The 16,690-nt window shown below is 34.2% G+C and overlaps 1 protein-coding gene across 2 annotated transcripts; it reads left to right on the top strand.

The window, feature by feature from the left end:
• The first annotated feature begins 1,577 nt into the window (after positions 1-1,577).
• Positions 1,578-16,209, top strand: LOC107014974. Of its 2 annotated transcripts, none has more exons than XM_015215113.2 (14): positions 1,578-1,986; positions 2,647-2,737; positions 2,869-2,953; positions 3,118-3,202; positions 3,755-3,824; positions 5,344-5,413; positions 7,007-7,049; positions 7,139-7,385; positions 7,477-7,682; positions 7,873-7,947; positions 14,570-14,639; positions 14,853-14,933; positions 15,720-15,799; positions 15,875-16,209. In XM_015215113.2, exons 1-14 carry the CDS (start codon positions 1,871-1,873, stop codon positions 15,951-15,953), a joined length of 1,398 nt encoding a protein of 465 aa, XP_015070599.1. In that variant the 5' UTR covers positions 1,578-1,870; the 3' UTR covers positions 15,954-16,209. The 2 variants fall into 2 exon arrangements, with proteins under 2 accessions (XP_015070599.1, XP_015070598.1); XM_015215112.2 differs by having other exon boundaries at positions 7,004-7,049.
• The last annotated feature ends 481 nt before the right edge of the window (positions 16,210-16,690 follow it).

Here is a 16,690-nt window from a genome sequence, read left to right as displayed (position 1 = left end):
ATGATTTTTATGGTGTAAAATTAGATAGAGCTATGCATAATTTTTGATAATGTTATTTAAACTTTGCATTTATGACTACTCGATTGTCACTGAAATGTTCTTTTTGTGAAATTATTAACAAAATTAGTTGTTGATCTAATATGATTGAGGGCCTTTTTGGATTGACTTTTGGCTTATGAAAAGCCATAAGTTATGATTTACAACTTATGACTTTTGATTTATTTTTGTTATTCTGACTTTAAAATAAGTGCTTATAAACATTTTTTAACTTTATCCAAATACTTTAAAATTGTTTAATAATTATAATTGGCTTTATAAGCACCTAAATTAAGTCAATCCAAATAGACATTAAGACTTTTGCTTTTGATCAATTGCTCATATTATGTTGATTATCGCATTGATCTTCACGGAATACTTGGTAAAGGACAGTTATTTGTTAAATAAATTGTATTGAGGGTGATAAATATATACAAGTTGAAATAAAATAAATTATGATTGTCGAATATCATATCGTAAAATATTAATATTAAAATTAAAATTAAATATACCAAATCATATCGAGTTAACTTAATATGATAATGATATAAGTACTACTTTAAGTATAAAATATCGAAATCATAAAATCAATTTTTTTTAAATACCGTATTATACTCGCCCCCAGTTACAAAAACAATCTTACTGTTGTTATATGAGACTCATTATGATATGGTGTTTTAAGTGATTTGGATTGTTCAGTAAGTTCTAAATTTCAATACTACCAAAAACGGTTGCTAGAACAGTAATACGTCACCTTGCTGGAATTGTTATAAAAAAGATTCCTTTTTGTCTTATTTTATTTTGTTATTTTATTTAAAAAAAATTATATTTCTTATATATTTGATATATGAAGAAAAAAATAAAATAAAAATAACGGAACCTACTAATTAATTACCCGCACAGGGAATAAATACATCCTCTAACATTTGGTCTTACAAGTAGTCACATTTAATCAAAATTTTACTTATTATGAAAAGAAGCATTTTGATTCAAATAGCTTTTTACGGAGTATTTTTGGAAAACAAAAGCAAATGTTTGACAAATATAGTATTTTACAGAATTACTTATTGATATTAAAGAAACATGTGTGTTTGGTCAATATTCACTTTGCAATTAATATTATTTAAAAGGAAAATGTTCAAATTTGACCATAGGCTATTGAAGGCATTGTTGAGAATAATAATAATAAAATTATTTGTTATAAAAAAACAAAAAATAAAACCAAGTGTATTTTCTTTTTGTGATAATCACATATTTTTTTTTCTTCCTAACGATAAAATAATATCCCCAACTATTCTTCCTTTTCACATGCAAATAAATAAGAAAATAATTTTACTTATTTACCTATTAATATAAAATAATTATTTTTAATTACATGATCAATTAATACAAGTAAATATTTCCCTCCAAACTTGATAAAACATTATTTAAAGAAGAGATTATTATAAAAGAAAATAATTGATTGATGGACTGAATTACCAGTAAGGATAAGATTTTGTCTTGTACTGAATTCTTTGAAATATAAATTAATTTTTTTTTTTTTGATTCGACTGACGAGATTATCAATGCTATGACGTTATTTTAATGGCGTCCGACAAATAATTCTTCGCCTTTCCATTTGTCTTCCTCTTCCCGCAACTGCCATTTCTCTCTCTCTTCTAATACTTCTCAATTCCACCTCTTCCTTCAAAAACCTAATTATATTCTCTTCAGATTCACTCAAAATCGTTCAATTCCCAAGTTTCAAGTTCATACACAGCTTGATTTTTACTCGAAGTGGTTTCAATTTCAGAGCACCAGCTGTTATCAGTAGTGTGAGGACGGAAAAACAACAATGAGCTGGAGGAGTGTCGGAAAGTCTTTTCAGGCGCTTTCGGCGCACCTTTTGCTTTTGTGTTTCACCGTTTTGCTTGTTGTCAAGCTCGATCACTATTCTGATTTCTCCTGGTGGTGAGTTTTCTGTTTTCCCCAATTTTTTTTTTTGAGTTTAATTGATGAATTCTGAATAATGAATATGTTTGTTTTTGTTGAATGTCAGCATTAGTAGTTTATTTCCTTGGATGCTGATGTTGATAGTTTAAACTATGAGTAATCTTGTCTAGGAAACTTATTTATTCATGGGTCGGTTAGGGGTGACAAAACTAGGAATGACAAGGGTCTGTATATGGTAGTAAATAAGCTTGAGTTTGGTTTATATGAGTGGTCAATATGAACACCCTTCTCATTGTTTATTGGTTGATTTTAACCTGATGCACCGTGTAACCCCAAGGTTCATTGTTCCTTGTAATCGGGTTATGCAATCTATGGAGTAGGGGCAGTGAATTTTGCTAAGAGTGTTTGAGGTTTAATAAATATGTATAAAAAGTAATATTTAACCAACATACACATTATAATTTTTGAGCAAAGGGTGTGCAACTGATCACTCGTGAGCTTATGTAGCTAAACTACTGAGTAGGGGACAAAGATAACTGATGCCTGTTTATAACCCTCCATTAGAGACAGAAAGATCTGTTTTTATAGACAAAGGAACTACTAGTATAGTGCCCTTCTGTCCTTTCACCATGTTTAGATTTAGAAGTTTTTCACCATGACTTTGACTTGGATATGCAGGGTTGTATTCTCCCCTGTGTGGGTGTTTCATGCAGTTGTTGCCCGAGGAAGATTCTCTCTGCCTGCTCCATCAATTCCCTATGATCGCCATGTATGACTTTATGCATTAACTTCTTTAAATTTTGATAAGAAAAAGAAAGTCTGTCCAAACAAAATTACTAATCAAATTTCACTTCTGCTTTTATATTCCATCTATTGTGGGTGTTGCCTCCATGTGGATAGTGGGCTCCATGTCATGCTGTTGTTGCGACACCTTTGCTTATTGCATTTGAACTACTTCTCTGTATATATCTTGAGAGCATATATGGTAAGAAAGAAAAACTCCACAGTCCTTTTTTATATGATTCTTCAAGTTTTCTGTTTCTCGGTTTTATGTTACTAAGTACTAATTCATGGTGCGTCTAGGTTCCTATTAGTTTGTTAACCAGAATTGTCCTTTACTTACTCTTCTTTTCTTGTGTTTTTCTGCAGTCTACCATTCAGCGGCTGTGAATTTGAAATTTGTCTTTCTTCCCTTGTTAGCATTTGAAATAACGATTCTCATTGACAATTTCAGGTACTATGCTGACATGTTTTTTGTGATTTTGACTAATTTGTTTGATTGCTTTACAATGAGAAAACAATCTAGTGGTTCTTGTAGTGCTAGAATTCTTAAAAGAATCTCCAAAATGCCGTTCCTCTTAGGACCTAGTTTTGTTTATAGCTTTTCATTGATATATTTGTGTGTACAGATAAGCATTCATTTCTAAAGGTATTTTAGAAAATCATACCATAAAGGCTTCAGAAGTGAACTATTTGCCCTCTGATAGGGTTAGTGTTAACATTGCTTGGGCCTCCAAGTAGAACTATGTCATTTGTTCAACATATTGGTCACTTCGAATATTTCTTGCCTTTTAGTCCCTTTCTGCAATATTAGCTGTTAAATTTTTGTGCATGACCTGCTGTATGGGAAGTAATGAAAATAAGGATAACTAATAATGGAATGGAAATTGTAATACACTTGCTTATATTTACTTATAAAACAATCATGGGATATGGATTATACATTCACCTTTCGTCTATATCCGTGTCTTACTGATGGATAAATAACTTTTAACATTTGGGGCAGAATGTGTAAGGCATTATTACCTGGAGATGAAGAAAGCTCGAATGATGAGTTATTATGGGAAACACTTCCGGTAAGTTCATTTATTTGTCCTTGGTGATATAGTAATAGTATAGTGTAGGTTCTCATTGCTGAATTCGTACTTATCTGATTTTCAATTTCTTGATTTTGTGAATTTATCTTATAATTTGATTTTTTCTAGTGTAGGATATGTATCCTGGTCGACCTATAGTTGAAATCATTTGAGATGTGTCTGTACTCTTAGGCATAGTAATCCAACCTATGTTTTAATACCTTTAGTATCAATTTTGAAGCATATAGAACTAAGATCTCTATAACGCGAAGTCTCGTGAGATTAAAAGTGTTTTTCTGTGAAAAACTTATCTAGCTAAGATTTAACAAATTGGATAACTGACCTGTAACTGCATTGTTATTTTCCCTGCTTGTTGACGCCTAAAAGTGTTAGGGGTTTCTATCAACTATGAGAGTGCACTATTCATCACTTAGTTACAAGGATCAGAAATGAAGAAACTAAGATAGTGGAGTTTTAATTTAATAAATACCGGAATAACTTACCTTTGATCTGTTTCTCTGATCCAATAATGATCATATAACTTATAGAAGTTAAATAAGAAGGCGGTTAATAGTTATGCCTTCTATGAAATCTATTATCTTATAAAAAATAAGGCGTTCAATAGTTATCGACACTTAATAAGCGATCGGAAGATTTGTATACCTTAGTTTGTTAATTCTTCACAAAAAGTGGCGTACTATCCTCTTCTGTTCATTGCAAAAAAGACTTGACTTCTTTCTTTTGAAGCAGAATATTCCCTCCCGTAGTTCAAACTATAAACTAATTCTGTTCTTTTTTTCTTGGTTGAACTGGAATTAATACTTTTCTACATTGTTTCAAAGTTTATTCATTAGCTACTCTACTTTTTCATATATCAAACTTTCCCTTCTACAGTCTACCCCAATGATTACATGAGAAGACTTAGATGTGAGTTGTTTAGAAAATGTCCAGGAACATGGGGGACCATTTCTTAAATCTTCCGTCTTTATTTTTCTTGATCCAAAAAAATAAAAAAATAAGAACAATCGTATTCTCATAAAAAAAGTATCTTTCGAAGATAAAAAAAAAGTACAGTATTAATCCTTTTGACCATTTAACTATATTTAAATATGCAATTTTTAGAAAAGTGGGTTCCATTTTGGAATAATAAAAAAGAAAGTCACTATAGTACTCTTTTCTTGAGACCGAGAGTGTTTGTTCTCCAATTTAATACAATGATTTGTTCAAAGAGCTTACCTGTGAGCTAGTTAAACTTGGTCATGCCTTCTGAGTTGGAGGACTGTTATCAGTGACTGCATATTGTAATTGATCAGGGTGTGATTGAATGATTTTATGGTGTGTCATTGCAATGTTTTATGGTTTGAAACAAGTAACTTAGTATTATTTATCAAAAATAAAAATAAAAAGATACGTATTGGAAAATAATTTGGTTATGGCTATTAAACCGCTGTTCTTGTTTTTTAATAATGTGGAGAATATAGAAGATGGCTTTACTAAATGACGATCTTATGCTTGCTAGCATTTTTGGGTGGCAATCTCCATGATCTTCTTTGTTGCTGCCACATTGTTCACCCTTCTCAAGTTCTGTGGTATGTACCTCTGACTCTCTGTGGATTTTATTTATTCATTTTTGTTGGTTTGAAGGGTACAGCCCAAAGCATCTCCACTTCATGTTCTTTCCTTGACCTAGAGATCATCTATTCTTTGTACGATGGGATTCCTGCAAGTTTTATGCATTAACAAAGAGCGGATGAATTATGTGTGTGTACCTTGAGTTATAGGATTACATTTTAACATGTCCTTAGTTATGTTTAGAGGGAAAGTAGTCATGTTTAGAGGGAAAGCAGGGGCTTGCAAAATAAACAAGTCGTATTTTTTATGGTTTATTGCCAGTTTTTCTAGAAGCCCATGTCAATTCCTCATTTACTCTGTTTAATTATAAAGTAAGTGTCATCAGAAAAATAGAGTAAATGAAGAAACTGAAAGAAACCCAAATACAGGCCAAGGTCACTCTGAAAGTGACGTTACAAAAGAAACTGAATGAAGCACCCATAATTTTTTAGCAGAATGGTACAAAGTCTTCTCAATGTTTAGTTGCTGAATTATCAAGACATCTTAAACACTTCTTTAAGGAGAAGCCTGAAGTAAGGTAAATATTTGAGGTCCACTTTTAATCGTTAGGGAGACATTATAATTTTCAGAGTTGTTACTATTGAACCCAATGTTCTTTCCATAAATGATATTTGCGCTGACAGACCAATTATCAAGATGCGTCAATCATTCTTGCTCCATTGCCTAGGCCTTCACGGGTTTAGATTTCCGAGAAGCATAACTGGAGTACCTACTTTTAAGTGTATGACATGATTAAGGATGCCAGGGAATCTTAAGTTGTCCAAGAGTTCTGTTGGATACAACAAATCTTCATCATCAGTGTCACGATTGCTTTACATACATTGCCTGAGATAAAATATGTTCTTCCTTCATCTGGGATTGTTTTCATAATTGTATCATTCAACTCATGCACCATTTCATTTTATGGCATTAGTATTGCTCTTTCTTTCAAATATGCTGGGTCATTGTATGGATAAACTGCCTCGACAAATGATACGATTGGATCGTTGAATGATTTGATGCATATATCAGTAGGCAATTTAACAAACTTCCTGTAACATTAAGCGAAGTGAAATCCTTTGTTACATATTGCTGATTGATATCTTGATATTTTAGATGCTCGTTTTAGTTCATGATATTCATTTAATTATGGCCAGTTATGGTCTTGAATCCACCAGATATTTCCTGCATCATTTAGAAATTAGAACATATACCTTACTGATATCTGGATACTGAATAGAAGAAATATCCTCTAGGAAAAGCAAAACATTAATAATGATCAGCATTTTAGAACGGCATGTTTTTTATGCGATAACTTTTAGGTCTGACAGGATGTGCCCTAAAGAGGTCTCTGTATATTCGCCGTCTATGACCATTTCATTGGTCGATGAAATATGAAAATGGAATAGAGAACTGGAAGACCCTATTATTCGTGTTCCTTCAAGGGCAGCTTTATATTAAGCCTAAATGTTATCCAACATTTTGACTGTTTTGTTTATAGTATGCAAGTCTTTTGCTACCTGTCCCTGTCTCTAATACCTATGCTAACACTATTTCTTTTTTTTTAGTAGATTTCAACGCTCTGGGCTGGTGGGATTTGTTTATAAATTTTGGGTAACTCCTGTTTGTGATGCTCTTAGTCATCCTCCTTCTGATTGGTGGCTTCAGCTAGAACTAACAAAGATCAACATCTGTTTTGGCAGTGTTGCTGAGTGCTTTGCATTTCTTGTTTGTACTAAGTGGTCAAATCCAGCAATTCATAGAAGTTCTGATGCACTTGGGGCTAGTTCTTCATCTGCTACTATCAGACGTCTTAACTGGAATAGTGGCTTAGTGGTTTCCTCAGAGGAAGAACCCCAGAGTAGAATATGTGGGCTGCAAGACCTCGGTGGTCACATAATGAAAATTCCAATTATACTTTTCCAAGTCCTCCTCTGCATGCGCCTGGAGGTAAGTTACTCTATGATATAATTATGGCCCTGCTACTGGACAGAGGAGATGCTTCCGATGTGTTTCTAACAATTCATGCTTCTGAATTTAGGGAACACCTGCTGCTGCAAAACACATTTCTCTTCCAGTTATATTCTTACCCATATTCCTATTGCAAGGAGCTGGCATCTTGTTTGCGACATTAAGATTTGTTGAGAAAACTGTTCTTTTATTGCGAAGTGGAGCTGCTGTAGGACAATACCATGTGATTTCTTCAAGAGTACGTGACTGCTTTGCATTTATGCATCATGGCTCCAGGTAAAATCACAAGGAACTAACAAGAGATACATAAATTATTAAAGGTTTCGTTTCGGTAAAACATGATATACAAAATGAAGGACCATAAAATTGTGCGACAACACGATGACTCTTAACTGTTACATAAATAGTGATTCTTGAAACTGCAATTAAGTAATGGTTGGTATGTGTTGGTGTTTTCAATAAGCAGGCTACTTGGTTGGTGGTCCATTGATGAATCAAGTCGAGAGGAACAAGCTCGACTATACCATGATGGATTTCCTGGGTAAGAATGGTTTTTTCTTCTCCTCTGTCTGAGTTCTTTGCATTGTATTTCATTCCTATGAAGAAAGGATAATGTAAATTTAAATGTAAATGCACCAACCTCGCTGGAGATGGAAACATGAAAAGAACATTGATGAGTGCATAATGGTTTTCTTTGATCCATTACTTTCACATTGTTCACTAATTCAATAAAAGGTTTCAATTGATTTATCAATCTAGACAACACAAAGCATCATTAAAGACTAAATATGAAACAACAGAAAAAGTTGACTTAAGAATACAAAAACTCCACAGCCTTCTTTTTTATGGTCTAAAACTTCTGATAAATGGATGACAACTGCAGACTGTGGAGTAGCAACAATTAACTTAATAACAAAAATAATAAGTGACCATATTAAAGGACTCGATAGCTGGTAAAATTTCTTCCCCAACACAATTCCAAATTCAAGAATTCTGTTCCCCACCTCCCTGATAATTATGAGTTCAAGAACTCTTCTCCTCTTCTGGCTCTGGGAAACATTTAATATCAAACTTGAGTAGCTCGGCCTAAACAATATTTCTTGTCACTTTGTCCAATTGTAGCTTGATTGCCAGCTACTACTCCAAGTCTCCAACCTGTGTTTATCTAACGGTATTTCTGAGTCGGGGTGCATTCTCTTATAAATTAATATTCTTTGTTTCTCTCTCTTATCCAATGCTTGTGATTCTTTACGGAGATCTTCAAATGCCTCAAAGACATTTGATTTGCCCACATCGGCATGATCGCGCTGGCAATCCTTTAGTTTCAATTCAAGGAATTTATCAATTAGTTTTTCTGTATGTGTGGTCTGTGGAGCCATAGGACCACAATTTCCACTTTGTGAAAAGAGTATAACACAACTTCTGCTCAAGTAGGAGTTGAAATCTCATTCGCTTTCTTGAACAAGTTTTTTTCCTTCTCGCGGAAGTAATAGTGTGTGCATCCTTTGACTCAAATAAACTTCATTTCAATCTTTTGCCTACCCCTCCTAATACATCAGATAATTAAGGAAGAAAATAAGATGTTTTAGCTGATTAAGTTGAGCAACTTTGAGAGGAACTTCTGTGGAGTTTATAGTAGATGCCGCATGTCTATTTGTCATGTGTATTGTCATGCTAAATTGATGTTTTCATATGTGAGTCTATTTGCCACCAGTATTGTCACGTTTATTTTATTTTTCATATTATGTGAATCTAGTAGGAGATTGCCATGAATCCCAACAAAATTGTCTTATTATTTATTTCGCTGCAATTGCGAAGTAATAAAGGCAAATTGAATCTAAGGGCTCATTTGGACATGCCATATGAACTCATTATTTGAAATTAAATCATTTAGAATTAAAGTTTTGTTTGGACATGCAATTTGAATTTTTTTAATTGTATTTTTCTTTTAAACATGAAAACCTCACAAGTTGTGAAACTATCAATATTTTTCCGATTCTTGTACAATCTTACCAAATGAGCAAATCATAGCTCATAAACAAGATGCCGAAATATATGCTAAGTCGCCGCATTGATAAATCACTTATTTTCATGATCTTTTTATAAATAATTGTTTGTGATTACAAGCTTCCAAACACACACAATCTTATAAATATCCATTAGTCAACAATAGTAGTATCATTCTTTAATATAATCTTTTCATATGGCATGTACAATTTCTGATGGGTCATATATTTACAAAATCTGAGCTTATGAGTCAAGTTTGACATTTAAAATTTTTTAAAATCATGATTTGGAGTCCCAACTCACTTTTTCGGAGAATTTGAGATTTGATCCCAAATTGCATGTCCAATTGTTGATGTGAAATCATGATTTCATATCGCATGTCCAAACGCAAGCTAAAGCAAATGAAAAATAACAATGATTTTAATTTATTACATAGGTAAAATATTAATAGGAAAGGGGATCCTTGGAGCTCCGATAAAGTTGTTTCAATGTGACTTATATGTCTCGGGTTTGAGCCATAAAAGCATCCATTAATGCTTGCATTAGGGTAGGTTGTCTACATCACACCCCTTGTGATGAGTTTATTTGTCACGGATATTATCATGTTTATTTTTATTGTTTCCATATTATGTATACAAAATTACCAATGAGTCCCAACAAAAATTATCTTTATATTTATTCCATTGCTATTGCAAAAGTCGAACTGAATTCAAATACAAATTAAAATAACAATGCTCTTATTGCTTATTAATATAATGTTAATCCGGAAGAGGAACTTTGAAGCACTGATTAAGCTGTCTTTGTGTGACTTATAAGTCTCATGTTTGAGTTGTGGAAACAGCCACTAATGCTTGTTATTAGGGTAGGTTATCTAAGTTACACCCCTTGGGGTGTGACTTTTCCCCGAACCCTGCTAATACGGGATGCTTGTGCAACATACCATTAATTCTATGATATGGATGAAAAGAGAACATGCCAAAGAGCTATCGTTATTTTTCATTTACATGTCCTAATGCGATTCAAGAAAAATGTCTCTACATTACCATCTCAATAGAACCTTATAAGATGATTTTTGTCTAATTAGTTACATTTATGTTTACTTTTTAACCTTCATGTTCTTAATTGAAGTTGTTGAACGAATTACTTCCCTTTTGTGGCGTCATCTTCATCACTTTCAATGTTATTTTCAAGATTTTCTTCAAGTCATATTTGACTATTGTATACCGAGTAACGTTTAATTGACTAGTGCATACGTTACAACTCACATAATATTGTGCTTCCTAAAATACACTTTAGACCTATAACTAAATTATTCCATAAAAATATACATATGCCTTTTATATATTCCATCTGAAATACACAAGGTATGATTTCATACTTGAGTCATTTCAATTCTAATTCTTAGATTACCCTTCGGGTGGCCCAGTGGTTTTAGGTTTGGGACTTCCATGTTGGAGGTCTCAAGTTTGAAATCCCTTGCCAGCGAAAGCAAGAGGCTATCCTTCTAGGTCGAGCTCGTCGCACCGGGCTTGCCTAATGTGGGTTACCTCTCCCATGTGGTTTGCGAGTTATTGCATAGGAGCGGGGGTTTTACCCTTTGCGCACCCAAAGGGTAGCGGTTGCGGGTTTCCTTGTCATAAAAAAAATTACAAAAAATTCTTAGATTGGAAACGCTTGATGGCTTAACCAATTTTTAGTTCTTATTCTCTAATCTTTGATAAACACTGATAAGATCAGTCCTAACTTTCAATTGCATCATTAAGGATTACTGCGATGATTTTAAAATTATCAAAACTTGAGCCAAGGGTCTATCAGCTACGTCCTCTCTATCTTTACAACGTAGGGGTAAGATTGCATACACATCTCCCTCCCTGGATCCCACTTCTGGAATTACACCGTGCATATTGTTTTTGTTAAAGAAAGGATGAATTTGTTTTTTTACTGTAACAACCTATTAATGTAGCGAACAATTTCTATACAAGTGGTAAACAAAACTGTAAAACATATACAAGAAATATGGTTCTCGATAAAATAATAACATATCATTTATGCTGATGAGAAACTCATGGTGCTCTAAAATCCTTCAAAGTTGTCTTGTCCTTCCCTTCCAAAGTCGCCAATAAAAGCGATATAACTACCTCATAAGTGCTGCATGTTCTTTTTCTTCCCAGCTGAACATTACATCATTTGCCGTAGGTGGTTTTGACCACTTACCAATAAATTTTGTGTTATCTCCTCCATACTTACTATGCAACAAGTTCCAACTAATCTAGATGTTTCTTCTGAGAGTTTGTCTCACGACCCATTCTCTAAACAAAGCCTTGACCGGCATTCGGTGCCTTACTTCACCGAGCGAACTGGCTTGACTTTTCTAGCCTATACCTTCATACCACATACCCTACATGTATAAAAACAAATGACTTAAGTCTTTGTTAGAAACTTCAATACAAAAAATTCCTAAAATCATAGAAATAACGTTTGAAATCTATAAATAGTGAAATGTAGTTGAAGTAATCCCAAGTAACATGATCAACGATAATCCAACTAAAAACACATCTATGAAGCCTCTATTGGAGTGCTAAGAGGAATGAACAGGACACAGATTTCCTGGCTAATCCCCAAAACAAATGTTAGAGAAATGAATGAAATGTCCAACTGAAAGAAAAGAAATCCAAGGTCAAGGACGGAGCTCACCAAATCAACTTTTGGATTAAAGCAACCTAGCTCGTAGTCTGCTCATCTATGAAACTTACGTCTATATTGACATAGGTCAATGTAGGTTCCACAAAGAGAACGTCAGTACACCAGTAGCGGTACTCAATGAGTCTCAACATTCCCCTCACTAAAGTCAGCGAGACCTTGAATAAAAACATATGGTAAGGTTTTTAAGGAACTTCTTCCTAATCAATCAAAATTCAATTAAGGAAATACAAAAAATGGGGTAGTGATTTGTACATAACTTTGTATGACTTTGCTCTTCTATTTTGTATTTCCTTCCTTTCCTTTTCTATTTATTTATCATTGCTTCACTTGAATTCCGTTTTCTATAATGACGAAACCTCCTATTTTATTGATCTTCGAAATATTAAGATTCGGGCATTTCAGGCGGTTCTCCGTTTATCAGTGGAACTCTATTAAAGCTAAAAAAGAAATCAAGTTTGCTTATCCCTTCATTGTTTCCTTCTTCACTCTTGTGAAAGATACTATATGATGAATTATGGTTTGCTTCCTCTCTTATCCCTTCATTTTAATTTTTTTCCTTCTAAAAAAACCGTCTTCTTTGAGTTGAAATTTGAAAGAATAAACCAGCTTCATGGACTAGCTAAATAGGGTTCCAGGATGGGTGTTTAAATAGGGATCCAGGATGGGTGTTCAATTGGTTTCTATATGAAATGTTGGCCAATGGTAAAAGAGATTTATGGAGGCCACAATTATTTCCATTCTACTTTCTGGGGTTTTTGAAGAAGCTTCAATGCTACCATATTTTGCATTAACACGAAAAAAGGGGAAAAAGTGGAACTATGAGTTAAAGAATTCTGGCTTTCAACTAGTTAGATTGCTAAGCTGTTATAACAGAAAAATCGAGAAGGGTGATAGACAAATTGGCAGCAGACTAACAATGGCCTTTATAAACAACAGTGTAATCCTACATGTGGAGTCTGGGGAGGGCAAGATATATGCGCACCTTACCTCTAACCTTTGTGGGGGTAGAGAGGCTATTTCCAATAGACCCTCTTCTCAAAAAGAGAAGTTGTTCGGAGAAAGGTAGCAAGAGAAAAGATAATAACAACATTCCCAGTATAGTAATAAGGAGGAGAGGATATGAGGTTAGTCCTTGCCTCTCCCACTGAACAGGTGGTTACACTCGGTTATCTACTAACCTTGTACCCTAATCTTTGTCGTCCATAGCTTTCTATCTAGGGTTCCGTCTACAGTAAGCTGAAGAAGTGTCATTTCCTGTCTAATCACCTTAATCACCTCCCCCGGTTCTTTTTTGGTATACCTCTACCTCTCCTAACTCCTGCTGCAATCAACCTCTCACATCTTCTAACTGCCGCGTACCTCCTGTTCACATGCCCAAACCATCTGAACCTCACTTTTCTCATCTTGTCTGCCACAGATGCCGCACCGAGCCAGTTAAAAAGTCCACACTTCTGCGCTTTTAGTGAGAAGCGAGTCGCGACACAGCCCTTGCACTTTTCTACCCTTAAGTGAGACATGAGTGAAGAAGGACACACTTTTGCGATTGAAGCAAGAAGTGAGACAGTCCAGAAAAGCAAGCTTTATTCATCTGCTCAAGTTTTAAAATTAAATTGCTGCGACTAGTTTTTTCCTTTAAAAAAATACTTCCGCTACTTTTCCTTTCTTTTAGTTCATCTCCTGCAAGCCTGCAAATTCTCTTCCTATGTTTTTTCTGTTGCTACTCAACTAAACTGCCGGGGTTGGACTACTCTGTTTTCTCTTCTTCTTATCTATGTTCTTCTCATGTTTGTATTCTCTGTTATGCCTGTTTTTTCTCTGTTTTGCAATTTTTTTCTTTGTTATTCTCTGTTTTGCTTGATTCTCACTCCCACATCCATCTCATACGTCACGTCACTGAACTTGCACGCTAGGTACTATGTTTTAGTCCTGCTACAAATGACCTATATAAGGAGGAAGAAAAAATATGAATCCAGTGATGATTGCAAATGGATGCCTTGTCGCAGGAAGAGAAAAATAAAATGCGTTAATCGTTTAGTTCGGTTTTGTTTCAGTATTTTTTCCCTTTAAATACCATAACCAAACCAAATATTGTTTGTTTCTCAAATTTAAGACCACATCAACCAAAAATATAAAACACTGCCTATTTATTCGTGGTGAATCTGTTTTTCGTTCTGTCTGATTTTTAATTTTTTTTTTATTGAACACTCTTAATCATTGAATTGCTGTTCATTCAGTTTTTGTAGTTCAGCAATGTTATCCAGAGCTTACGGTAGTAGTAACAACCCTTGCTTTATTTTTTCATGAGCAATTGCTAGATTGTGTATCTCATCCTTTCATCATCACCAACCTATTCTTGAAAATTTGGGGGTGAACGTGGCCGAAATGAAGACTGCTATTACTTCTGTGGATTATGAGATTTTATTTCATTATTGTAACTACTTATTGTTTTGCAGGTATAGTACTTTTTGTGGTTATCCACCTGAAATAGTCAAGAAATTGCCCAAGAAGGATCTTGCTGAGGAGGTAAGCTTATCGTACATTTTTACCATAGTGCTTTTCATTATACATGCCACAAAAATTTATTATCGTATTCATACCGTTATTGGTTGATAAGTTGCTTTCTAATCATGTAATGCATTAAGCTCCTGACATTAACTTTTTTGCCACAGTTTTGTGGATCTATCTATCTCTTTCTGCTCATTTTGTATATCTTTAATTATGTCTTTTGATTGATAGGTTTGGAGACTTCAAGCAGCTCTGGGTGAGCAAGCAGAAATCACTAAACTGAGCCAGCAGGAATATGAAAGACTTCAAAATGTAAACTTCTTAATTTCACTTAGGCTTTCTCAGCTCTGTGATGCAGGAGATAAGATCTTTTATCTGTTTCCAGTATATTGCATGACTGTTGCATGGACTACTCTTTTTCGAAAAGATACTTACGCTTTCTAGTTAACTATTACTATTACCCACTTGTGGGATTACACTGGGTATGTAGTTGTTGTTGTCGTTGGCTGTGACATCTACTTGTGGTAGGGTTAAGGTATGCATACACCCAGCACTCCCCAAGCACGACTTGCGGGAATATACTGGCATGTTGTTATACTGTCTGTTTCATTTTTTTCTGCCCTTTGCATGAAATGCTACTTGTTAGCAGGCATATCGAAATCCTTAAGTTGTGAGCAGCTACCACACTCAGTCCCGAGCTAGTTGGTGTGATGCATAAGTTTTACTTGAAAAAGAACCATAATCCTTGAGCTCTGTACGTCATCAACATTTTTCAATTCATCTTTGACAGTTCATTTCCAGGAGCTCGTGTCTGATCGAAAGATCTCAGAGAAAATATTACATTCATGTCTGCTAATCTAAATGAATATATATAAATTGATGTAATACCATGATTTAGTTAACTGGTCTAGTTTGAGATATGATTGTGCTTGTGTGATTTCATACCATCTAATTTTTTTGATAACTCGAACTCATTCACTGGATTTGTCGTTGTTGAACTGTGTCAGTTTCTTCTGTAAAAATTGTTACATTTGTTTGTGTGAGGAGATTCTTGAATAGTTCATGACATTAACTGAAATCAATTTTGATGCTGTTCAGGAAAAAGTTCTATGCAGGATTTGCTTTGAAAGAGAGATTAGTACAGTGCTACTCCCTTGTAGGCATCGCGTCCTTTGCAGGTATTTTGCTCTACCATTATGGGACCTAGCATATTAACTACTTGCCAATGTTCATTCTTATCTCATGTGGTGTAGTTCCTGCTGTGAGAAATGCGACAATTGCCCCATCTGCCGTGTCTGTATCAACGAGCGCTTGCCTGTATATGATGTCTAAGTTATTCTGCCTTGTTAAATGTCAAATATGATACTCGGAAATGTAGTTTACCGAATTTTGGGGACTTAGACTGCACTAACGTAATTAGGTAGGACACATTTTCAGATTGCAGTTGCTCTTCCAGTAACTGTCATCTTTTGTAAATATGTGTCCTTTCTACTGAAGTAAGTTGTATATTTACTATATATATGTATGTATATCTATCTACTTTTCTCGTTTTCTTGTAAAGAATAGTTCTCTAGTACTTTATTTTCCAGACGTTTTTGTGTTATTCAGAAAATGTGGAGTAAAGTGATATTCAATATTGAAGTTGTGATGAAAACTGAAAACTATGTCAAAGACTAGTTACTTTAGGAAGGAACATTTTCCAAATATGACTACTAAAAATCGACTGATTATAGAAATGAATGATAACAATGAAGCTTTTGCCCAAATTAGAGACTCAATAGGATAAGAAGCAGTATGCCCAAAAGATACTTCAGAAGTTTTACATAATTTGTGTGCAACCCATGTATGCACATAAACTTCTTGCTGACAACAGACATTCTAGCACATTTCACCGTACTCTTCAAAAATATTTATACGTGTGTCATATTTTTTAAACATAATGTTTTTTTTTTGGAGAATTCTACCAACATAGAAAGTGAAGAATCGCGCAACTTAGAACATATATATATAAAACAACAGAAATGCACAAATCTTTGTTACATGTGCGAGGAGAAACGAAGAAGGAAATG

Source organism: Solanum pennellii, chromosome 3 (genome assembly GCF_001406875.1).
Source record: "Solanum pennellii chromosome 3, SPENNV200".
Classification (NCBI taxonomy): domain Eukaryota; kingdom Viridiplantae; phylum Streptophyta; class Magnoliopsida; order Solanales; family Solanaceae; genus Solanum; species Solanum pennellii.
Note: the sequence above shows the minus strand (reverse complement) of the source record. Positions and strands in the feature narration are given on the sequence as shown.